This window comes from Gossypium arboreum, chromosome 9, assembly GCF_025698485.1.
Source record: "Gossypium arboreum isolate Shixiya-1 chromosome 9, ASM2569848v2, whole genome shotgun sequence".
Taxonomy (NCBI): Eukaryota; Viridiplantae; Streptophyta; class Magnoliopsida; order Malvales; family Malvaceae; genus Gossypium; species Gossypium arboreum.
Window position 1 is genome coordinate 31,263,666 of NC_069078.1, and position 26,870 is coordinate 31,290,535.

Below are 26,870 nucleotides of genomic sequence, written 5' to 3' on the forward strand. Positions count from 1 at the left end.
CTGACTTCGGATTCGTGGTCTAGCCCCCAAAATCAAGCTGTTACAGATCGGATTTGGCGTGTTACAGTAAAAATAAATTGATATATTCATTTCTTTAAATGTGTAAAATTAAATCAAAATCAAAGTTTTATGTATACATTTGAACCAAAATAAAAGTTTAATATGTATAATTGCACAAAATTAAAATTTATTTATCAAATTATATCTTGAATTAAAATTCATGTATAGTTTTGATATTTATCTCTAATAATTATAAATTTATAATTAAAATTAAATAATAAATTTTAATTAATAAATAATAATATGAGCAGAATTGGATGATAAGAATATTTTTATCCAAGACTGAATCCGAATCAAAACGCTAGGCCCTTGAACAGAAGCCCACATAAACTGGAACGGATACAGCCCGCATTGCCTGAAAGAGGCACCAATATAAACTCAGAACAATTTCTCTAGGGTTTCAAGGCTGTTTCTTTGCTCTCTTCTGCACCTGCAATACAAAAACAAATCGAAAGGGCATCCCCGTGCTTTTGCTCCCTTACTTGGCAGCCATGGTACATTTTTTCTCTCTCTTTCTTTATACATGCGGACGCTTATGCGTATGTGCACGACTGAAGTTCTATTTTGTTTCTTTGGATAGATTATTCCAGAGAAGAATCGCAGAGAAATCTGCAAATACCTATTTCAAGGTTCGTATGCTATTTTTCTGTTTCTTATTTGCTTGATTGGTTTAGTAACTCTAGATTAATTCCCATTTCATTGTGACTAGTCTTATTATGTACACACTTGTTGATGACAGAATGAAGTTAGTTTTTATTTTTATTTTTAAATTTATGCTGTTAACAAGCTCTTAACAGAGTTAGGATTTTTAGTTTTAGTTTTCCCCATGTTTATTTTGATACCTCAAAGCAGATCTCAGCAGATTATTGTCTCGTGTTTCACATTGTAAATTGCTTGTGACTTTATAGAGGGAGTTTGCTATGCAAAGAAGGATTACAATCTTGCAAAGCACCCGGAGATCGATGTACCCAATTTGCAGGTCATTAAACTGATGCAGAGCTTCAAGTCCAAGGAATATGTCCGCGAGACTTTTGCTTGGATGCACTACTACTGGTACCTTACTAATGATGGAATTGAGTTTGTCAGAACTTACCTTAATCTTCCATCCGAAATTGTTCCTGCTACTTTAAAGAAATCTGCAAGGCCACCGGGTAGGCTAGGCGGCCCACCTGGTGATCGCGCTCGGTAATGCATCTTGTGATTGTTATCTTTATTGTTCCTTGCTTTGTTTGAAATTCAATCTTTCTCTTTTAGTTTGTTTGTGGTTGTGAGTGAATTGAAGTATTTTGCATGTCTCAATTTTAGGGGTCCTCCTCGCTTTGAAGGAGACCGACCAAGGTTTGGTGACAGAGATGGGTACCGTGGAGGTCCACGTGGGGGTGACTTTGTTGGTGATAAGGGAGGTGCCCCAGCAGATTTCCAACCATCATTCAGGGTAATATTAAATTTGGTCTCAGAGTTTGATGGATTAGAAGGATTGAATTTATTTCTATGTTATTATTAATTTGGTTGAAGTTACCTTTTTATTATGGTTGTTGATTTTGTATGCATCAACAATTTAAAGTGCTTCACTATCAGTTTGGTATCTTCTTGCTGCTTTAGTTGCATGTTAAATTTAGGCAATGAAAAGCATTCAAGAATATACATATAATAATTATAGTGCTTAGTTATTTTCGCACTGACTGAACATTCTTCCCTTGGTGTGATGACTTATGAGAACAATTTCTGAATGGAATTCATTTTGCTTAGACATGGTAAAGAAGAAAGTATTCAGATATGTTGTTCATTGTGTATCGATTATAGTGGTTATTATGGCAATAACGGGTTTTGAGTAGAACTCAGATTTCCTTACTCAGAGGCGCTAAACTGTAATTTTTGTTGTTATGTTGAACATGCGGTGATGTGTGTTGTTCTTTCTCATGCCAAGTCTCACTTATGCTTGGCACTGGTAACTGATGGCTGCTTGCATTAATGATTTTGATTCTGTTTTTCTGTTGTGCAGGGTCCTGGTGAAAGGCCTGCCTTTGGTCGTGGAGGTGGAGGTTACAGTGCAGCTCCATCTGGTTCGGGTTCGGGTTTTGCTTGAAGCCAATGCTTATCTTTGCCTGGTTCTTTTTAAAGCATAGTATTTAAAAATCTTAGAGCTAATTCCTATTTTGTAGCCGGGTTCAATGTTGAGCTTGTGAAATCTATAATTTTGCTTGTTGTGGAAATGGAACTCTTGTTGCTCACTTTTTTACGTTAATTTAGCTATTATATAGATATTGTGAACATTGTTCAAGCGTAAATTTTATATATCAACATTTGCCATTTTCTATTGATAAAAATTTAATTGTGTAAAAAAAATTTGTATAGAAATACCATTAGCAGAAAATCATAAATTTGTATGTGACAATTTTCACAACCAAGGAATAAATTAAACAACTGGAAACAAGTCATTGGTTGCTTAAAATATTAGATAATTATTTTTGTAAAGAGCTATTAAAATTATGGCAAAATTGCCTTAGGTATTGTAGTATTAATTGGCAAAATTGCCTTAGATATTGTAATATTAAATTGGAAAATGGCAAAATAGCTTCAGATATTATAATATTAAATTAAAAATTTGCAATAGATTTGATTTATATTAAATAAGATATAGAAGAATTTGATATACAAATTAAAGAATTATTAGAAAAGAATTAATAAAAAAATCAATAGTCTAGATTCTAGTCCAACCTTTATAATTAGAAATCATGTAGAAATAAAAAGGAAAAGCTAGTATGGTCATTAATTATAAGATTAAATCAAAATATTATTTTTATGGTTATTTTATTTCAAGAAAAGATGTTTTAATTAATCAATTAAAATATTTTAGTAAATTTGACTACAAATCAGATTCTGGCAAATCATGCTAATAGAAGAATTCAAACTTTTAATAGCTTTTAGTACACCCAATGGACATTACTAATGGAAAGTGATGTCATTTGGATTATGTAACATACCAAAATATTCCAAAGATAGATGGATTTTATTTTTAATAAATATAAGAAATTTTGTGTAGTTTATATAGATGATATTTTGATATTTTCAGATACTCTAGAATTACATAGAAAACATTCAAATATTATTTCTCAAGAATTAATAAAACATGGAATCATATTAAGCCCTAAGAAAATAGAGCTAGAAAAATAGAAATATAATTTTAGGATTAAAATTATCTACAGATGGTTTTAAACTATAAAATCATATTATAGTAAAAATAAAAGAATTTCCTAAAAGATTGAAGATAAAAATAGCTTCAACAATTTCTAGTAATTATAAATTACAAAAGAAATTTCTTTCCAATCTATCAGAAAAAATAGGTATGTTATGAAAAATTAAAAAAAGAAGATAAAATCCTTTATATTTACCTAGAAATATTTACTTAAAGAAGATAAAAAAAGATAAAATCAAGCAAAACAGATTTCAAAAATATATTTACCTAAAAGAGATAAATTAAATTTGGAAACAAATGTCTCAAAATCATTGGGGATGCATTTTAAAAGTAAAAATAATAAATAATGAAGAATTAATATGTAGATATAGTTCAGAAAATTTAAACCAAAAGAAATTAATTATGTCATATTTGAAAAAGATTTATTAGCTCTAAAGAAATGAATAAAAATTTTCTTAGTACCTAAAGAATTTATCATAAAACTTATAATCGGTAGTTAAACATTTCCTTACTAATAAAAGTTTGGAAACTATTCCAAGAAAAATTAGATGATATAATGAATTATGTAATTTTAATTTTGAAGTTTTATATGTCAAAGGTACTGATAATATTATTGCTGATTATCTTAACAAGTCTTATGGATAGAGGTAAACAACCTCTAAAAAAAGTTGGTGAGTAGACTACAGTCAATAAAAAGCCCAACAAAGGGAACACATTCAAATAAAAAAAAATCCTAATCAAGGGTTTGTAACAAGACCTTCTAGAGTACTATTTTATACTAATCAAGGATATTATGTTCCATATCTAATGGTAAGACAACCAGTTGGAATTTCAACTTAATTATCATTTACATCACAATCGGTAAGTCAACTATCTTGGTCACAAGATTCAAATTTAGCGTACCAAACTAGTTATGCTGAAATTATTCAAGGAGCAGACATTTTGTGAGACAGAAAATTTGTTGAAACCACAACAAATTCAGGAAATAAAAGATTTTTATAATCCAAACTTATTATTATAATTAGAGTTTTATTAATGAAATATGGGAAACTCATATTACTGAGCAAAGAGCAAACTTTAGAAGAACTCTTACTAAGCTTTCACAATTTCAGTTGAGAAAACAACTAAAGAACAAGTCCTTTTTTTTTTTTTCATTTTAGGACTAAATTACACTAGTCACATCTGGGATTTACATATACAACATATATTACTGTAACTTATAGTATGCTAATTTTACATTTTACGCGATTTAGTCCTTTTCTCAATTTGACCACTTAAACGATAGAATTAACACACGAAACTTTCATACATACATATTCACATGCTAAAAACATCAAAAATAATATTAAAATAATTTTACGGCCTCAAATTTGTGGTTCCAAAACTACTGTTCCTATTTAGCTAAAACTAGGCGGTTACAACTCTCCCCCCTTAGGGATTTTTGTCCCCGAAAATCTTACCAGTGAATGTGTGACAACCCGAATTAAGGCCTAATCAGAATAGTGGTTTCGTGACCACAAATCCGAGATAGAAATAATTGTTTTATAATTATTTTGGGGTTTATGATATGATTGCATGATTGTGTGAAAATTTCGTGATGAAATTCTATGCCTAAAGTGCTTAAATTGAAAGTAGGGACTAAATCGAATAAGTTGCAAAATTTGCATCCCGGAAGTTTTAGTATGAAATTGTTTTGGAATATTAATTAGGAGGTCTCAAATAGCAATTTGACCAATTTTAAGTTCATGGACAAAATTAGGACATGGAAGGAATTTTGAAAGTTTAGTAAGGAGGGCATTTTGGTCATTTGGATATTAAATGAAATAAAATGGGAAAAATAACACAAAATTGATCATCATCCTCCTTAGTTGCTGCCGAATTCTCCTCTCTCCATAGCTAGGGTTTCTTCAATTTTCAAGCTCCATAGTAAGTGATTCTAAGCCCTGCTTTTAATGTTCTTTACGCTTTTGGAATCCTTAAGCTCGATTAAGCTTATGCTAGTAATAATTTAACCTAGGGTTCATATTTGGAAAAATACCCATAGGTGAAATTTGTGTATTTTGATGTTTTATGATAGAATATGAGGTTTTAAATTATGTTAAATAACTTGTGCTACTCGATTTTAAGTGAAAACGAGTAAAACAAGATAATCAAGAAAATACCTATTGTTCATAACTATATGATAGAGTGAGAATTTGATGTTGTTGTAGAAGAGAAAATGTTCAGCATATCATAAAATATAAGAATAAGGGCTGAAATTAAATTCCGAGCCTAGGGGCAAAATTGTAATTTTGTAAAGTTAGGGGCAAAATGTAATTTTTCCATGATGTGATTTTTGGATTGAAATAAATAGTATGAGTATTAAATGAGCTAAATGTGTTATTATAGATCAAGAAAGACGCGGAATTGATCTCGAACGGGGGAAGGAAAAAGTTTTGGACTAAATTGCAAAATTTCCACATTTTGCACCAAGGTAAGTTTGTATGTAAATATTACAATAATTTCATGTACATTCTTATATTTCAGCCTATTATATAAATATACTAGCTGATGTTAAAATATAAATCGACTATTGGAAGAATGGAAATAAATATAGAGAGAGATCCTGCTGAACATTCTTGAGAGATCGAATGAAATAGAGGGAGCGTAGCTAGGTCACATGTATGATGCTGAGTGCACATCATGTGTACAAGAAAGCTACGAGACACCCTGTAGTAGCTAGGTCACATGTGTGATACGAGATGTATCCCATGTAGGCAAGAGAGCTACGTGAAAGATAAATGTAGCTAGGTCGCATGCGTGATTCCAAGTGAAGGACACCATGTAGACAAGAGAACTACGTGAAAGATAAATGTAGCTAGGTCGCATGCGTGATTCCAAGTGAAGGACACCATGTAGACAAGAGAGCTACGAGACAAATCGGTTAGGTCGCATGAGTGGTACTAAGTGTTCACCATGTGTACAAGAGAGCCGAACTAAACGAAGTATGATGGTGGGGTGTGTCAAAACCATTAAATATCGAGGATTGATCCGAATTGTTCAACGGGATGGTTTTGTGGTGATATTGTGGTTTGGACCTACTCTTATGGTGAATGAAATGTGGTGAAAATGATTTGTGGTATATACATATATAAGATAAAATGAGGTTAGCATAAAGAATGTGTGAAAGAGTGAAATTAGCATTAAAACTGTTTTAGATGGTAGCAGTGACGTGATTTTGAAAATCACCAAAAATAGGAGGAATATAATTAGAGGTTTAATGAGATGTGAAATTAAATTTTAATGAGTCTACTTTCATATAAAAGAAACAGAGCAAGCAAAGGAATTCTATATTTTGAGATATTTACAATTGTATGTGACTTGCTCAGGATGAATACGTGATCCCCTGTTCCAACTTTGAAAAATCATTAAAATTATACAAAGCAAATTAAGAAATATAGTTTACATGCCTAAATTCCTTACTGAGACTAGTTTTAAATGAAACAGACTTCAGGGTTGTTTGAATTGTGTACTGAGAGAAATTCAATTCGTAGTGAACAGAGGTCAGATCAGTCGAGTTGTGTAACAGGGAAACTTTAACTAATAAACTGTACTAATCGGCTGAACCAAAATTATATAAAAAATTAGCAAAAATATTTATGAGTCTAGATTCAGGAAATTTTACGGATTTGAATTTCGAGTTTTGTAACTCGAGTTATGATTTATTTAGTGAATATGACGCAGCAGAGACAAATTAATCAAAGTGGAATGAATAGTGAAGTTAAAGTAGATATACTTGAATTGTTGTGTAAACATGTTAGATTCTTTAATTAGTATTTACATACTTACTTACTAAGCTATAAGCTTACTTTGTTTCTCTCTTTGTCTTATAGTGTCCTTCGCTTGCTCAGAGTTAAGGATCGTGAAGATCTACCCGCACTATCATACTTTAGGGTATTTGAACTAAACGCTTTGAATTATGGCATGTATAGTAGGCTTAATCATTTTGTTACGTGTCATATTTGTCTAGGTTTAAAATATTAGTTACAAGATTTGACCAGCTACTTTGTACAAGCCATTAAAGTTGGCTAATATTGTTCAAGACATATATTATACGATGCACTATCAAATTGGATGACATATTTATATCTCGATTATGTTTAATGGTATGTGTTATGTTCGTAATACCTTGTATCTCGCTCCTGCATCAGTAACGGGTAAGGGTGTTACATTTAGTGGTATCGAGCTATGGTTTAGTCAGTTCTCGAACTAATAAAGTGTGATAGTGTGGTGACTCCTGATTATTCTAAACTGCGTTTTGTTTTAATATAGTAATGGATCCTGAAGGAACTGCGGTGATGATGTCTTAGTAATGCGCCGGCTCCCGCACAAGGGACCGCGCCTGTGGAAAGTAGACTTGAGACATTGAGACAAGGAGATGAGGCTCGGGATGCCTTTCTCCAAATGATGAACAATTGGTATACTGAATTTATTCGAGCAAATCCAAATGCTCAACCTCCTCCACCCCCTCCTATACCTCAGACGATTCCTTTAGTCGCTCAAGGTATAGATTTGGTAAGAATGAACAAGCCTCCGGTTGACAAGATTCAAAACAAGAGGTCAAGAGTTTAGAGCAAAGGTCGATGATGATCCCGAGAAAGCGGAATTCGGCTTGAAAATTCTACCCGTGTATTTGATGAGCTCTCATGTACACCCGAGGAATGCTTAAAGTGTCAGATCACTTTTGAGAGATTCGCTTACCACCGGTGGAAGACTTTGGTTGCAGTGGTGCCAAAAGAAAAGTTACTTGGGATTTCTTCCAGAAGAATTTAGAAAGAAATACATAAGTCAGCGATTTATTGATCAAAACGGAAGGAGTTCCTTGAATTGAAGCAGGGAAATGTCTCAGAGCAGTATGAACGCGAATTTGTAAGACTCAAAGAAGCACGCCTGTGAATGTGTGTCCACCGAGGCCATTATGTGTAGAAGATTTGAAGATGGGCTGAATGAGGACATTAAAGTGCTTGTAGGAATTTTGGAGTTGAAAGAATTTGTAGTATTGGTTGATCGAGCTCTTAAAGTCAAGAATTGAACAAAGAAAGAAGAAAAGTCGCTATTGAGGCCCGAGATGTCGAAAAAGACAGATAAGCAAGCCATTTCAATCTCAACCAAAGAGGTCCAAAGAGACAAACCCTCGAATGACAGCTTCAATTGGGGATTCACACAGAGATCGTGGTAGAGCATATTCGGGTCTAAAGCTCAAGCTACTTGTGGCAAGTGTGGGTAATGTGCGACCTAGAAAGCCCGAGTGTCGAAGAATGTGGCGAGCAACATTATGGTGAGTGTTGGGGACCGACCGAGCTTGTTTCAAAGTGGTTCTCATGAGCATTTTATTAGAGATTGTCCGGAGAAAGTTAAAGAAGAAAGATTTCAGAGTGCTAGATGAATACCACCGCTAGTAGAGGTAGACCACCGAGAAATACTGGAGGTGGGACTAGTAGTAAACCGTGATGAAAGATTTAACGGCAAGATCGTAAGCTAGAGCACCGCTAGAGCTTATGCTATACGTGTTCGAGAAGATGCATCATCTCCGATGTCATTATCGGTACATTTTCTCTCTATGATACTATTGTTATTGCATTGATTGATCCCGGTCCACTCATTCCTATATTTGCATGAATTTAGTATCCAATAAAAGTTGCTCGTTGAATTTATCGAGTTTACGATTAAAGTGTCGAACCCTTAGGCCAATATGTGCTAGTTGACAAGGTTTGCAAGAATTGCCCATTAATGATTCAAGGTCACTGCTTTTCCGCCAACTTGATGTCATTACCATTTGGTGAGTTTGACGTTATCTTGGGAATGGACCGTTAACAATGTATGATGCTAAGGTAGATTGTAAACAAAAGACACTAGAGTTGAAATGTGAAAATGGAGAAATTCGTGGGTTGAAACAGATGAATCAAATAAATTGCCTATGGTGATTTCGCACATGTCCGCACGTAAATACATGAGAAAAGGGTGTGAAGCTTATCCGGCTTATGTAATGAATATTGAGTTGCCTCAACTGAAATTTGAATCAAGATGAGATAGTCTGTGAGTTTCCGATGTATTTCCGGAGGAATTGCCGGGTTGCCTCCGAACGAGAGATAGATTTTTCCATTGATTTGTTGCTGCATCGCACCGATCTCGATTGCTCCATATAGAATGGCTTCAATGAATTAAAAGAATTGAAGGCTCGATTGCAGTGGAGTTAATGCACAAGGGATTTGTGAGACCGAAGTTTCTCTCCTGGGTGCTCTGTACTATTCAGAAGAAGAAGGATGGTTCAATGAGACTTTGCATTGATTACCGCGACTTAATAAGGTGACTATAAAGAACAAGTACCCATTGCCGAGGATTGATGATTTATTCGATCGCTTAAAGGGGCCACAAGTGTTTTCAAAGATTGATTTGAGGTCTGGTTACTACCAGCTGAGAGTTAAGGAGTCAGATGTGCCGAAAACTGCCTTTAGGACAAGGTATGGACATTATGAGTTTCTTGTGATGCCTTTCGGCTTAACAAATGCTCCAGCTATATTTATGGACTTAATGAATCGGATCTTCCGACCATATTTGGATAAGTTTGTAGTAGTGTTTATAGATGACATTTTAATTTATTCTCGAGATGAGTCGTAACATGCGAACACTTGAGAACTATATTGCGATATTGAGAGAAAAGAAACTGCTTGCCAAGTTTAGTAAAAGTGAGTTCGCTTCGTGAAGTCGGATTTTGGGGCATATAGTCTCGGTGATGGTATTCGGTGGATCCAAGCAAGATTTCGTGATCGTTGATTGGAAACCGCCAAGAATGTATCCGAGGTTAGAAGCTTTTAGGCTTAGCCGGTATTATAGACATTTTGTTGAAGGATTTTCGATGATTGCCTCTCCTATGACTAAGTTGTTGCAAAAGAATGTTAAGTTTGAATGGACTGATAAATGTCAACAAAGTTTTGAAAAGTTGAAAGCACGATTGATCAAGCACCAATTTTAGTACAGCCCGAGTCGAAAGGAGTTCAGTAATTTATAGTGATGCATCATTGATGTGCCTTGGATGTGTGTTGATGCAAGAGGGTAAAGTGGTAGCTTATGCTTCGAGACAGCTTAAAACCGCATGAGAAGAACTATCCTACACATGATTTGGAACCGCATTGTTGTTTTTGCCTTGAAGATTTGGCGACATTATTTGTACGGTGAAAATGTCAAATTTTACCGATCACAAAAGTTTGAAGTACTTGATGAATCAAAAGGATCTGAATCATGATGCAGTGAAGATGGCTTGAATTATTAAAGGATTATGATCTAGTGATTGATTATCATCCGGAAAGGCAAATGTAGTTGCTCACGCCTTGAGCGTAAAATTTCTTTTACTTTGAGAGCCATGAACACGGGTTAGCATTGTCTCGATGATGGGTCAATCTTAGCGAGATGAGAGCTAAACCGTTATTTCTCCAGCTTGATTTGTGATGCTCAAAAGAATGATAGTGAGTTGCGGATCAAGAGAACTCAATGCTAATCAAAGTTACGACTCGGACTTTCGAGTTGGACCAGATGACTGCTTGATGTTTCGAGACAGGATATGTGTGCCGAAAAACGATAAATTGATTCGTAAAATATTACATGAGGCGCACAATGGCTGTTTATCGCTTCATCCCGGTAGTACAAAATGTATAATGATTTAAAGAAGTCAGTATTGGTGGCGTATGAAAAGGACATTTCAATTTGTAACCAAGTGTTTGATCATCAACAAGTAAAAGCTAAACATCAAGTGCCTTCAGGATTACTTCAACCGGTAATGGTGCCTGAGTGGAAATGGGACAAGATTACCATGGATTTTGTAACCGGTTTGCCTTTAACTCCTAAAAAGAAGGATGCTGTTTGGGTAGTGGTTGATAGATTAACAAAGTCAGCCCACTTTATACCAAGACGCACTGATTACTCACTTGATAAATTAGCCGAATTATATATTGCTAAAATTGTGAAGTTGCACGGAGTACCTATGTCTATAATATCAGATAGAGATCCAAGATTTACCTCGAGATTTTGGAAAAAGTTACAAGAAGCTTTGGGTACAAAATTGAACTTTAGTACCGCATTTCATCCACAAACAGATGGTCAAACGGAAAGAGTAATCCGTACTCAAGATATGCTTAGATGTCGTGTTTTAGAATTTGGAGGTAGTTGGGAGAAATATCTATCTTTGATTGAGTTTGCCTACAATAATGCTTATTAATCAAGTATACAAATGGCACCGCATTTAAGCCTTGTATGGTCGTAAGTGTCGGACTCCTTTATATTGGACCGAGCTTAGTGAGAAACAGATTCATGGAGTTGATTTAGTTAAAGAAACCAAAGAGAAAATAAAAGTAATTCGGGATTGCTTGAAAGCTGCTTCAGATCGACAAAAGTCATATGCGATTTAAAAAGAAAAGAGATTGAATTTCGGTGGGTGATAAAGTGTTCTTGAAGGTGTCACCATGGAAAAGATTCGAGATTTAGTCGAAAAGGCAAGTTGAGTTTGGGCCGCATCGAGATTATCGAGAGAATTGGACCAAGGCATATCGGTTGGCCTTACCGGCAGAGTTAGAAAGAATTCATAATGTGTTTCATGTATCAATGTTGCGACGTTATCGTTCGATCCTTCACATGTGATTTCCCAATGTAAATTGAGATTCGATCGGATATGACCTATGAGGAGGAACCAATAAAGATTTTGGGTCGAGAGGTTAAACAGCTTAAGAAATAAAAGTATAGCTTTAGTGAAAGTATTGTGGCACAAACATGGGATAGAAGAGGCTACGTGGGAACCCGAGGAAACTATGAGGAAACAAAGACCAAACCTCTTTATTAGTAAGATTTTCTGGGACGAAAATCTCAAAAGGGGGAGAATTATGACAACCCTAATTAGGGCCTAATTAGAATAGTGGTTTCATGACCACAAATCGAGATAGAAATAATTGTTTTATAATTATTTTGGGGTTTATGATATGATTGCATGATTGTGTGAAAATTTCGTGATGAAATTCTATGCCTAAAGTGCTTAAATTGAAAGTAGGGACTAAATCGAATAAGTTGCAAAATTTGCATCCCGGAAGTTTTTAGTATGAAATTGTTTTGGAATATTAATTAGGAGGTCTTAAATAGCAATTTGACCAATTTTAAGTTCATGGAAAAAATTAGGACATGGAAGGAATTTTTGAAAGTTTAGTAAGGAGGGGCATTTTGGTCATTTGGATATTAAATGAAATAAAATGGGAAAAATAACACAAAATTGATCATCATCCTCCTTAGTTGCTGCCGAATTCTCCCTCTCTCCATAGCTAGGGTTTCTTCAATTTTCAAGCTCCATAGTAAGTGATTCTAAGCCCCGTTTTTAATGTTCTTTACGTTTTTGGAATCCCGGAAGCTCGATTAAGCTTATGCTAGTAATAATTTAACCTAGGGTTCATATTTGGAAAAATACCCATAGGTGAAATTTGTGTATTTTGATGTTTTATGATAGAATATGAGGTTTTAAATTATGTTAAATAACTTGTGCTACTCGATTTTAAGTGAAAACGAGTAAAAGCAAGATAATCGGTAAAATACCTATTGTTCATAACTATATGATAGAGTGAGAATTTGATGTTGTTGTAGAAGAGAAAATGTTCAGCATATCATAAAATATAAGAATAAGGGCTGAAATTAAATTCCGAGCCTAGGGGCAAAATTGTAATTTTGTAAAAGTTAGGGGCAAAATGTAATTTTTCCATGATGTGATTTTTGGATTGAAATAAATAGTATGAGTATTAAATGAGCTAAATGTGTTATTATAGATCAAGAAAGACGCGAATTGATCTCGAATCTGGGAAGGAAAAGTTTTGGACTAAATTGCAAAATTTCCACATTTTGCACCAAGGTAAGTTTGTATGTAAATATTACAATAATTTCATGTACATTCTTATATTTCAGCCTATTATATAAATATACTAGCTGATGTTAAAATATAAATCGACTATTGGAAGAATGGAAATAAATATAGAGGAGAGATCCTGTTGAACATTCTGGAGAGATCGAATGAAATAGAGGAGCGTAGCTAGGTCACATGTATGATGCTGAGTGCACATCATGTGTACAAGAAAGCTACGAGACACCTCAGTAGTAGCTAGGTCACATGTGTGATACGAGATGTATCCCATGTAGGCAAGAGAGCTACGTGAAAGATAAATGTAGCTAGGTCGCATGCGTGATTCCAAGTGAAGGACACCATGTAGACAAGAGAGCTACGTGAAAGATAAATGTAGCTAGGTCGCATGCGTGATTCCAAGTGAAGGACACCATGTAGACAAGAGAGCTACGAGACAAATCGGTTAGGTCGCATGAGTGGTACTAAGTGTTCACCATGTGTACAAGAGAGCCGAACTAAACGAAGTATGATGGTGGGGCTGTGTGCTGAAACCATTAAATATCGAGGATTGATCCGAATTGTTCAACGGGATGGTTTTGTGGTGATATTGTGGTTTGGACCTACTCTTATGGTGAATGAAATGTGGTGAAAATGATTTGTGGTATATACATATATAAGATAAAATGAGGTTAGCATAAAGAATGTGTGAAAGAGTGAAATTAGCATTAAAACTGTTTTTAGATGGTAGCAGTGACGTGATTTTGAAAAATCACCAAAAATAGGAGGAATATAATTAGAGGTTTAATGAGATGTGAAATTAAATTTTAATGAGTCTACTTTCATATAAAAGAAACAGAGCAAGCAAAGGAATTCTATATTTTGAGATATTTACAATTGTATGTGACTTGCTTAGGATGAATACGTGATCCCCTGTTCCAACTTTGAAAAATCATTAAAAATTATACAAAGCAAATTAAGAAATATAGTTTACATGCCTAAATTCCTTACTGAGACTAGTTTTAAATGAAACAGACTTCAGGGTTGTTTGAATTGTGTACTGAGAGAAATTCAATTCGTAGTGAACAGAGGTCAGATCAGTCGAGTTGTGTAATAGGGGAAACTTTAACTAATAAACTGTACTAATCGGCTGAACCAAAAATTATATAAAAAAATTAGCAAAAATATTTATGAGTCTAGATTCAGGGAAATTTTACGGATTTGAATTTCGAGTTTTGTAACTCGAGTTATGATTTATTTAGTGAATATGACGCAGCAGAGACAGCTTAATCAAAGTGGAATGAATAGTGAAGTTAAAGTAGATATACTTGAATTGTTGTGTAAACATGTTAGATTCTTTAATTAGTATTTACATACTTACTTACTAAGCTATAAGCTTACTTTGTTTCTCTCTTTTGTCTTATAGTGTCCTTCGGCTTGCTCAGGAGTTAAGGATCGTGAAGATCTACCCGCACTATCATACTTTAGGGTATTTGAACTAAACGTTTTGAATTATGGCATGTATAGTAGGCTTAATCATTTTGTTACGTGTCATATTTGTCTAGGTTTAAAATATTAGTTACAAGATTTCGACCAGCTACTTTGTACAAGCCATTAAAGTTGGCTAATATTGTTCAAGACATATATTATACGATGCACTATCAAATTGGATGACATATTTATATCTCGATTATGTTTAATGGTATGTGTTATGTTCTGGTAATACCTTGTATCCTGTTCCGGCGACGGTAACGGGTAAGGGGTGTTACAGAATGGGTTTAGATATTTCTTTCTCATAGCATCCTCGGGTTCCTACGTAACTTCTTCAACCCCAAGTCGATGCCATAATACTTTCACTAGCTCTATTCTTTTGTTTCTCAACTCTTTGATCTCATGAGCTAGAATCCAAATTGGTTCTTCACTGTACAATAAGTCTGACTGAATCTCAACTTCTGACAGGGAATTAATATGCAAAGGGTCAGATCCGTATCGTCAAAGCATCGATACATGGAATAAATTATGAATCTTTTAAAACTTAGACAACAATGCTAATTGATAAGCTACTGGTCCAACTCACTTGATAATCTCATACGGCTCGATGAATCTCAGACTCAATTTGCCTTTACGATCGAATCGAAGTATTTTCTTCCACGAGAAACTTTTAAAAACTCTTTATCCCCAATTTAAAACTCAATATATTTCTGTTTCAAGTTTGCATATGATTTCTGTCAATCCGATGCTGTTTTCAAACTTTCACGAATCTCTTTCATTGTCTGTTTAGTCTCGTTAATCAAATCGACCTCGTAAATCTTATTCTCACTGAGCTTAATCCAATACAATGGTGTTCTAAACTTTCGATCGTATAAAGCTTCGTAAGTTTCCATTTTAATACTCGATTGAAAGTTGTTATTATATACAAATTTAATCAACGACATATATCGTTCCCATGTACCTTCAAACTCAAGGATGCAACATCTCAACATATCCTCAAGTATCTGAATAATCTACTCGGATTGACCATCTGGTTGCGGATGAAAAGCAGTACTAAAGTGTAGCTTTGTACCTAGTGCATCTTGTAATTTCTTCTAGAAATGCGATGTAAATCTCGGATCTCTATTTGAAACAATAGAAATAGATACTCCGTGTAATTTCACTATCTGGGAAATGTACAACTACCCATATCGCATCTTTCTTACTTAAAGACATAGGCAAACCTAACACAAAATCCATCGTGATTCTGTCCCATTTCCACTCAGGAATCATAATCGGCTGAAGTAATAGATGGAACTTGATGCTCAGCTTTAACTTAGTGACAGATTAAACATTTTGAAATGAATTTATAGATATCATGCTTCATACCAGACCACAATTAAAGTTGTTTCAAATCGTTATACATTTTTGTACTTCCCGGATGAATAGATAATCGACTACTATGTGCTTCGTTCAAAATCATCCGAATTAGCTCTAAATTTTTTGGAACACATATTCAGTTTTTGAATCTTAAAAAGTCATCATTATCAACTCGAAACTTTGAATCAGAATTCAAATCACATTGAGCTCTTTTAGCTAATAATTCATTATCAACTTTCTGAGCTTCTAAATTTTGCTGAATAAATAACGGTCTCGCTTTCATCTTAGCTACAATGGAGCCATCATTAGAAAGAGCCAACTGAGTGTTCATTACACGTAGTGCAAACAAAGATTTCTGACTTAAAGCATCAGCCACAACATTAGCTTTTTCCAGATGGTAGTCAATCACTAATTCATTGTCTTTGAGCAATTCAAACTATCTTCGCTGTCACAAATTTAGATCTTTATGAGTCATTAAGTATTTTAAACTCTTGTGATCAGAATAAACATGACATTTCTCACCGAACAGATAGTGGCGCAAAATCTTCAACACGAACATAATAGCTGCTAATTCCAAATCATGTGTCGGGTAATTCTTTTCATGTGGCTTTAACTGTCTCGAGGCATAAGCTATGACTTTATCTTCCTACATCAAAACACAGCCCAAACCATTCAACAATGCATTGCTATAAATTACAAATTATTTACCTGATTCTAGCTGAACTAACACTAGAGCTTTGGTTAATAAAGCTTTTAGTTGATCGAAACTTTTTTGGCACTTGTCCGACCACTTGAACTTAACATCTTTCTGAAGTAGTCTCATCAACAGAGTTGCAATAATTGAGAAACCTTTTACGAATCGTCTGTAATAACCGGCGAGTCCCAAAAAGCTTCGAACTTCGGATACATTTCTCGGAGGCTTCCAATCTAATATTGCTGAAATCTTGCTTGGATCCACTCGAATACCCGATGTTGACACAATATGCCCCAGAAATCGACTTCGTGCAACCAAAATTCACATCTACTGAACTTTGCAAACAACTGTTTATCACGCAAAGTCTGTAAGCACTATTCCTAGATGTTCAGCATGCTTGGATTCATCAAGAGAATAAATCAAGATGTCATCTATAAACACAACTACAAATCAATCTAAATACGGTTTGAAGATTCGATTCATTAGATCCATAAAAACAGCAGGTGTATTCGTTAGTCCGAAAGGCATAACTAAAAACTCATAATGTCCGTACCTCGTTCGAAAAGCAATTTTTGGCACATCAGAGTCTTTAACTCGTAACTGATAGTAACCTAATCTCAAATCTATCTTTGAAAACATTGTAGCCCCTTTCAAATGATCAAACAAACTGTCTATTCATGGCAGAGGGTATTTATTTTTGATAGTCGCTTTATTGAGCTGTCCATAGTCGATGCACATTCTCATAGTTTCATCTTTCTTTTTCACAAACAAAACCACTGCACCCTAGAGAGAATAACTCGATCATGGAAAACCTCTATTAGTCAACTCTTGCAACTGAGCTTTAAACTCTTTTAACTCGGTTGGTGCCATTCTGTACGAAGCTATCAATATTGGAGTTGTTCCCGGCACTAACTCAATACCAAATTCAACCTCTCGGATTGGTGGTAATCCCGATAACTCTTTAGGAAACACATATGGGAAGTCACACACAACTGGAACTAATTTGATCTTCTTTTCAGTCACTTTCGTATCAAACACATAAGAAAAGTAAGCTTCACAACCCTTTCTTACATATTTTCGAGCTAACATTGAAGAAATCACTATCGATAAACCATTCAGATCATTAAACTCAATCCGAATTATCTTATCATTCTAACATCTCAGATTAATCGTCTTTTGTTTGCAATTCACTATCGCATCATGCAGTATTAACCAATCTGTACCCAGAATTAACCAATCCGTACCCAGAATTATATCAAATTCATCGAATGACAACAGCATCAAATTAGCCAAAAAACATGAATCTTGAATGATCAACAGACAATTCTTGTATACTTTATCAACCAAGACACATATGCCTAAGGGGTTCGATGCTCTAATCACAAATTCAGTAGACTCTACAGGCAAAGTCTTACTAGATACTAAAGTTTCACATACATAAGAATGTGTCGATACTGGATCTATCAACAGTCTCACTAGATACAAAAGTTTCACATACATAAGAATGAGTCGATCCTGGATCTATCAACACAATTACAGTAGTATCATAGAGAGTGAAAGTACCGGTGATAACATCTGGAGACGAAGCTTCTTCACGAGCGCGAATAGCATAAGCTCTGGTAGGTGCACGAGTTTCAGATCTCACAGTCGTGTTTTTAGTCATTCTTTGGCTACCACTCACATTACCTGTATTTCTGGGTGGTCTACCTCTAGTTGCAATGTTACTCGACCTCAAATTATGCACTGTATCTTGCTTGACCAACTTAGGACATTCATAGATAAAATGATCTAATGATCTACATTTGAAACAAGCCCGATCATTCAATCTACAATTATCGGGATGTCGTTTACCACAATGTCTACATTCAGGTTGATTGGATCTGACATTGCCAACACTAGCTATAGAGGTAACTTTCGAACTCACAAGTGGTTTGTCTCGTTCTCGTCAAGAGTAGCCCACAACAGCCTTTGAACGGCTAAAATCATCTCGAAACTTTTTTGATGCCATCTGAAATGACTTACTCAATGATTTTTTTCGTACTCTTCTCGAGCTTTCAAATCAACTTTTCTTTCCTCTTTCCCGAGTTCCTCTGCTTTACACGCTCGTTTGACAAGCACAACAAATTTTTTTATTTCCAGAATCCTGACTAACAAGTGAATATCTTCATTCAAGCCATCTTTAAATCTCTTGCACATAATTGCTTCGGTCGAGACATATTCTCGTGCATATTGACTTAATCTTATAAATTCTTATTTTCATTCTGTAAAAGACATACGACCCTGTTTCAGCTCAAGAAACTCTTTGCGTTTATGATCTATGAATCTCTAACTGATGTATTTCTTTCTAACTTGTAACAGCCTAGTTTAGACCCTAGTCGGCATAGTAGTGTTGAGACCACAAATTCGAGTCAGAAAAATATTTTAATATTATTTTACATGCTTATAATATGTGAATTGATATCTGTGAAAGTTTCGTGTGAAAATTTGATCATTTGTGTGCTCGATTTGCAAAATGGACTAAATCGCATAAAATGAAAAACTTGTGTTCTATTTGATTAAGTGATGAATTGATGTGTCTCTTTACATGTGAGGTCCTTACGTTTTAAATGGACCATTGAATTCATGAAATGACATGGTTGGACATTATTTAGTGGAATATAATTGAAATTAAAAAGCTTATATTAGTAAATTGATAATTAAATGTTGATTTAATAAAAAAAAGTTAAAATTAAGCTCATTTTAGTGTTCATCCACCAAAAATAGAAAATTAAACCTAATTTTGAAGAGTTCTAAGTTTTGGCACATACAAGGCTTAATTAAGGTATGAGTTTTGTTCGATTTTTTTATAATTTCTACGTTTTTGTGATCGTTGCTTTGTATTCTATCAAGCCTATGTCTCAATTTCTGAATTTGATGATGATTTTGAATTCTTCCATTGATGCTTTTGTGAGCTTTGCGATGATAGTTGATGAAAAATGAAAGATATGTGTTAGATTACTATGTTTTGCATTGAGATTTTTGATGAATTTGAGTATTTTGGGCTAAACTATAAAAATGATATATTGTGTAACACCCCAAACCCGGCCTAGACGATATGACCGGATCTGATGCGCCACATCGAAGCGTTCAAAACATTCCGTATTACTTAGTTTGGAAAAAAAAACTTAGTTTGTAACACCCCGAACCCGAGACCGTTGCCGGTGTCGGACACGAGGGGTTAACAAGCCAAAACCACTTATGGCACCGACCAATTTGACATTCCCAGGCAAGTTGGAAAACTGCATCGCTGTCGCCTTAAAAAGCATATCTCGAGTTTCACAACTCGGAAACTGATTCCGTAAATTTTACCTGAATTTAGACTAATATATGCATCTATGGATTTATTTCTAGAATTTTTGGTTGGGCCAATTGGTACAGTTTATTAGTTAAATTCGCCCATGTTACAGGGGTCGACTACACTGACCTTCGCGTGTTACAACTTGAATATCTCTCTGTACAGGGTTTCAATACTGATACCGTTTGTTTCCAATGAAACTAGACTCAAAAAGGAATCTGCACATATAAGGCATGACTTCTAATTCATTCTGGATAATTTATGGAAAATTTTCAAAGTTGCGACAGGGGACCCAGAAACCGTTCTGGCCCTGTCTCACGAGAACTTTAATATCTCTCGGTATACTGATCATATGATCGTTTCGTTACTTTCATATGAAAATAGACTCGTCAAGGTTCGATCACTTAATTTATTCACTATTTAACACCATTCCTACAAATTTTGGTGATTTTTCACATCCACGTCACTGCAGCTGGCAGCCTCTGTTTTTAAGGTAGGCTTTACCTATATTGTAGTTCCCATGGACCAACTATAGTCTAGTCATACTTAGGTCCACATATGATCATATTTAGCCATTCCAATGGCTGATCATGTGACCAACTCTCTCATTCCAAACCATAATCACATCATGAAACCAAATATAATTACAAACCACATATGGTCAAATTCCATACTCCACTTTTACGAACCATTTTCGCATGGCCGTATACATATACATCACAAGTACTTAAAAATAACCGAGGGTAGTCCTATACATGCCATATCCAAAACTCAACTAAAGGAGTACCAAAAGGGCTTTGATAGTGTGGTTGACTTCAACTTCTATGATCCCGAATCCGATCGCTAACGAGCAAAATCTATAAACAGAGAAACAAAGAAACGGAGTAAGCAATTTATGCTTAGTAAGTTTCGAGCCATAATATACACACAACCAAAGCATAGCATTCAAGTAGCTAAACAATAATTCATATGCATAATTTCTCAAAGACATGCTTACTTCACAATCCCAACTCTTATATTCATACACAAATAACGGCCTAGTTAATGCCGATAGCTCATTTATCATTAGAGCGAATATTCAGACGATTTACTCATAGTGTGCAAAGCACACACAAAACATACCTTGTTGTTGGGAATTTCACAAGTGCAATAACTGAAAATTTTCCAGCAGCTTATAAATTTCAATTCACATACCTTCGAGTTTATCCGGATATAGCTACTGTTCAAAACACCTTCGGGACATAGCCCGTTATGGTAACCCGCACAAATGCCTTCGGACTTAACCCGGATATCACAACTCGCACAATTGCCTTCGGGCTTAGCCCGGTATCATAGCTCGCACAATTGCCTTCGGGCTTAGCCCGGATATCATAGCTCGCACAATTGCCTTCGGGCTTAGCCCGGGTATCATAGCTCGCACAATTGCCTTCGGCTTAGCCCGGATATCACTCGAACATTCATACACATCTTTGTTTCATTTTCACAACAAAACTTTTATGCACAATTCACTTAACAAAATATCATTTCGCTCAATGGCCATATACAACGCAGAATTTCGATTGCTTATTACTTCATTCAATCGAATCAAAATCTAAGTTTCGATACTCGAAAACTTACCTCGGATGTTGTCGAACGATTCGATGGCTATTCGACTACTTTTTCCTTCCCTTTATCGGATTTGGTCCCCTTTGCTCTTGAGCTTAATTTAACAAATAATTTGATTCAATCATTTGAGTATCAAAAGAAGAACTCAAGGCACTTAGCCCACATATATTCACTAGACATTAAAGTCACATAAGTACGGAATTCATGAATCGACTTAACACACAAAGCCTTCAACATGCTTACTCATGGCGAACAACACAACCTCGTGAGGCACTCATTCATGGCCGATTATGCATGTTGATGTTGAGGCCAATTACATGTTTAACACCACACATGAATGGCACACATTTTACTAGCTAATGCTTTACATATTGTAGCTCAATACTTATAATATAGCATCAAGCACTCATATGGCCGATTATACTTAGCCATACTTGCACCAAATCAACAATAAATTCCAAGATTTTCACATCATATGTGTACTAGGCCGAATGTACTTGCAATTTCACAAACATTCTTCAACAATATCTTCTTTAAACAAACATATTTATCATTTACTTCATAACCAAATCATCATGTGCAAACATACATACACATATAGGTGCATGGTCAACCTCAAGGTGTTCATAACCATCTAAAACACAAATTTTACCAATCAAGTAACAAGCATAAATCATGCTCATGAATGCATCATGGCCGAATACATCACATTCATACCCCTTTCAACTTCGGTCATGGTTAAACAAAGAACTCAATGTCTTACTCAAGATTGCTACAAAGAAATTTCAAGAGTAGTCAATCCATCATTGCATGCATCATTATCAAGCTTCACATTTAGCATGCAATGGCTTTAACACAATATCAACCTTGGCCTAATACCATTTCCATGGCATAACAAGGATTTGAACCATGGCTAACATGAACATCAAGTTAGCAACTAAAACATGCATGAATCTCATGACACAACTTCATACATACCTTAATCTTGATGCAAGTATAGCCAAATCTCCTTCTAGATCTCTTCTAAACCAAAATGGAGCAAAAATCCTATCTTCTTCCTTAGTATTTTCGGCCAAAAGGAGAGAACAAGGATGAACAAAATTTTTCTTTGCTTTTCTTTCACTCACGGCAACAATGGGGAGAATACCACACTCACACACATTTTTTTTGTTTCTCTTCCCACCACTAAATTTTTTATCATTTCATCACATCATGCATTATCAAAACATGTCATAACATGTTTTTCCTTGCCCATAACTCCTTGTCATGGCCGACCACTATGCCATCTTTGGGGAATTTGACATGCAAATCTGTAACACCCCGAACCGAGACCGTCGCCGGAGTCGAACACGAGGTGTTAACAGACTTCAAACCACTTATTGAAAAGTTCCAGACAAGCTGCCAATCTGTGTACTAGTCGCTTCAAAAATCATAACTTGAGTTTTAGAACTCGAAAATCAGTTTCGTAATTTTTTTCTGGAACTAGACTCACATTTCCGTCTACAGATTTTTTCTAGAATTTTGGTTGGGCCAATTGGTACAGTTTATTAGTTAAAGTCACCCGTGTTACAGGGGCCGACTACACTGACCTTCACGCGTTACAACTCAAATAACTCCCTGTGCAGGACTTCAATACTGCTACCGTTTGTTTCTATAGAAACTAGACTCAAAGAGGAATTCATACATATATGGTATGACTCCTAATTATTTCTGGTTAATTTATAATGAATTTTCAAAGTCCGAGCAGGGAATCCAGAAACCGTTCTGGCCCCGTTCCACTAAAACCCAATATCTCTCAACATACAACTCATATAACCGTTTCGTTTCCTCCATATGAAAATAGACTCATCAAGGTTCATTTACATAATTTATTCACTATTTAATTCTATTCCTACTATTTTTAGTAATTTTTCACATCCACGTCACTGTTGCTGCCAGCATCATATTCTAGGATAGACTTTCTCTAACACATAGTCTCTATGATTCAACCACTCCTTTTTCATATATGGTCCAAAATATAAGCATGATGACCCATTCTAATGGCTGGTCATTGCCAAACACTTCCATGCCTCTTAATGAGCATATACATACCAAATAATTATAACATTATGCTCAAAACATTCATAAGCCATTTTCGCATGGCTAGGCAATATTTTACATACCGAGTTCAAACAAAACATAATAGCCTATACATGCCGAAATGTTTTCTTAAACCATCTAAGAAGAAGATACCAAAAGTCGCTAGACGGTGTGATGACTTCTGTGACAGTCCCGAGCACGCAAAATGGATCAAGAACCTAAATAAACAACAAATAAGCACACCAAATGAGTACATAACTCAAGAAGTCGTAAGCACTACTCTACCATCAACAATAACAATCATAAGTGAATAATCAAATAATACAAAATAGATGTTTCCAATCATATCAAACTATACCGCAATTTCTAAGATTTTGGTTCGATCTCATGCCCAATCCTTCAACCAAATCAAACGACAAGTCAGCCCAATCGATTTGAATCTGCTTCCTCAAGTTGGAACAACAATGCACTAGATAATTTTATGCGTACACCGCACAATCCCAATTTCGATATTTAGTTAGTAACTCAATCACTTACCTCGCTCATGCACAATTTATTTCCACAACCGAATGTGACTATAGCAAATCGCACACATAGTGCTATAGCAAATCGCACACATAGTGCCATAGTAAATCGCACACATAGTGCTATAGTAAATCGCACACATAGTGCCATAGTGAATCGCACACATAGTGCCATAGTGAATCGCACACCTAGTGCCATAGTAAATCGCACACATAGTGCCATAGTGAATCGCACACATAGTGCCATAGTGAATCGCACACATAGTGCCATAGTAAACCGCACACATAGTGCCATATGGTCTTTGCACACATTGTGCCTTATGTCAATTCATCATGGTAAAGCAACTTACTAAATTCAATTTGTACATATAATCATAATAATAAATAGGAGAATCACTCCGAAAAATATCTATCCAAGGAGTTCTCACAACAAGTGCTTAAGGACTTACCTTGTGTTGAGTATAACGGTTTCAACCCTGCTACTCGATGTCCTTGGCTTTGCCCTTGCTTGTTTCTCCTTCTTTAACTTCTCGGGCTTAATAGATAAATAAACTAGTTTAATCATCTTGCTATACATTTATAGTTCAATTACACATGCATATGTATATTTGTATATTCGCAACCATCCTCACTCATTACCCATTTGGTCAACAATCTAAGCCAAGATAAGGCTCCAATATGGTTGCCTCTAACCGAATACATGCACACCAATCTACTTCCTTTGGCCGAATATGCATGTCTATGTGGAGGCAAATTTTACACCTTATACTACACAAAAAAACAGCATACATTTTCCTAATTAACGCATTACATATTGTAGTTCTATACACATCTCTCATTTATTTCATAACCGAAACAACATCACAAGCAAATAGACACCTCAAAATAGTATACATGTCATACCAATTCATCATGTGCAAACATATATTCATGTAGGTGCAATGGCCGAATTCTCAAGTGGCTTATATCCAAATATACACACATATCCAAAGCTTAAATCTTACTCACCATGCAACATGCATGAATCATATTTATGGATACAACATGGCCGAATACCACAACACCATACCGCTTCAATTTGGTCATGGTTAAACAAAGAACTTAGTATCTCATTCAAAAATGCTAAAAGAAAATCTAAGAATCCTCAATCTACCATCACATGAATCATTATCAAGCTTGATATTTAGCATGCAATGGCATTAACACCATAACAACTTTGGCCAAATACCATTTCCATGGCATAACAAAGATTTGAGCCATGGCTAACATGCACATCAAGTTAGCAACCAAGACATGCATGAAACCCCTAACACAACCTCATACATACCTTAATCTTGATGCAAACTTAGCCAAATCTCCTTCTAGATCTCTTCCAAACCAAGCATGAAGCAAAAATCCTCCCCCTTTTTCCTTAGTATTTTCGCCAAGAAGTGAAAATGGATGAGCAAAATTTTTCTTTTCTTTCCTTAGGACATTCGCCAAGAGCAATGGTGAAAGATGAACACTTTTTTTCCTTTTTTTCTCATACTCTTATTTTATTATTTCTAACATGCACCACTAGCAAAACATGTTTGAAACATGTTTTCTTTTGCCCATATTCATCACCATGGCGGCCACTATAGTCAAATTTGGGGAATTTGACATGCAAGGACAACATTTCCTAGTGTGCATCAATAGGCCACTTCCACATTTGCCTATCTCAATTCTAAATTTTCTCACACAAGTCCTTTCTAGTGAAATTCACCTTTATAACACTAAATCAATCATCAAAAATGTCATACATGAATACTCACATATTATAGGCATCGAAATAAATTTTAAATTATTGTTATGCCTCGGTTTTGTGGTCCCAAACCACATTCCGCTAGGGTCTATTTTGGTGTCACAACCCCCCTCTTAAGGAATTTTCGTCCCGAAAATCTTACCGTAAATAGGTTTGGATATCGTTCTTTCATAGAGTTCTCGGTCTCCCAAGTAGCTTCTTCTATCCCGTGCTTGAGCCATAACACTTTCACTAGCGAAACCCGCTTGTTTCGCAACTCTTTCACTTCTCGCGATAGGATACGAATCGGTTCTTCCTCATAACTCATATTAGCTTGAATTTCAATTTCGATGGACTAATCACGTGCGATGGATCGGATCTATAGCGTCGAAGCATCAAACGTGAAAGACATCGTGAACCTTTTGAGTTCGGGGCAAAATCAAGCGATATGCCACCGGACCGACTCGCCTCGATATCTCATATGGTCCAATGAACCTCGGCTCAACTTGCCCTTACTACCAACTCGAGTATCTTTTTCCAAGGCGATACCTTGAGAAACACTTTATCACCCACCGATAGTCGATATCCTTACGCCTCGGATCCGCGCACGACTTCGACGATCGGAGGCTATCTTCGACTTTCACGGATTACCTTCACTTTCTGCTCAGATCCCTAATCAAATCCACCGAAAATCTTGCTTTCACCGAGCTCACCCAAAACAATGGCGTCACGGCATTTACGACCGCATAAGGCCTCGTAGGGTGCCATCTTAATACTTGATTGAAAGTCGTTGTTGTAAGCGAATTCAATCAACGGCAAATACCGCTCCCATGAACCACTAAACTCGAGGACGCAACATCTTAAC

At 35.5% G+C, this 26,870-nt stretch overlaps 1 protein-coding gene across 1 annotated transcript; it reads left to right on the forward strand.

The window, feature by feature from the left end:
* Window positions 1–398: 398 nt before the first annotated feature.
* Window positions 399–2,387, forward strand: LOC108474530 (40S ribosomal protein S10-1-like). The gene is made up of 5 exons (XM_017776479.2): window positions 399–554; window positions 641–689; window positions 969–1,245; window positions 1,366–1,495; window positions 2,063–2,387. Exons 1-5 carry the CDS (start codon window positions 552–554, stop codon window positions 2,144–2,146), a joined length of 543 nt encoding a protein of 180 aa, XP_017631968.1. The 5' UTR covers window positions 399–551; the 3' UTR covers window positions 2,147–2,387.
* Window positions 2,388–26,870: the final 24,483 nt, after the last annotated feature.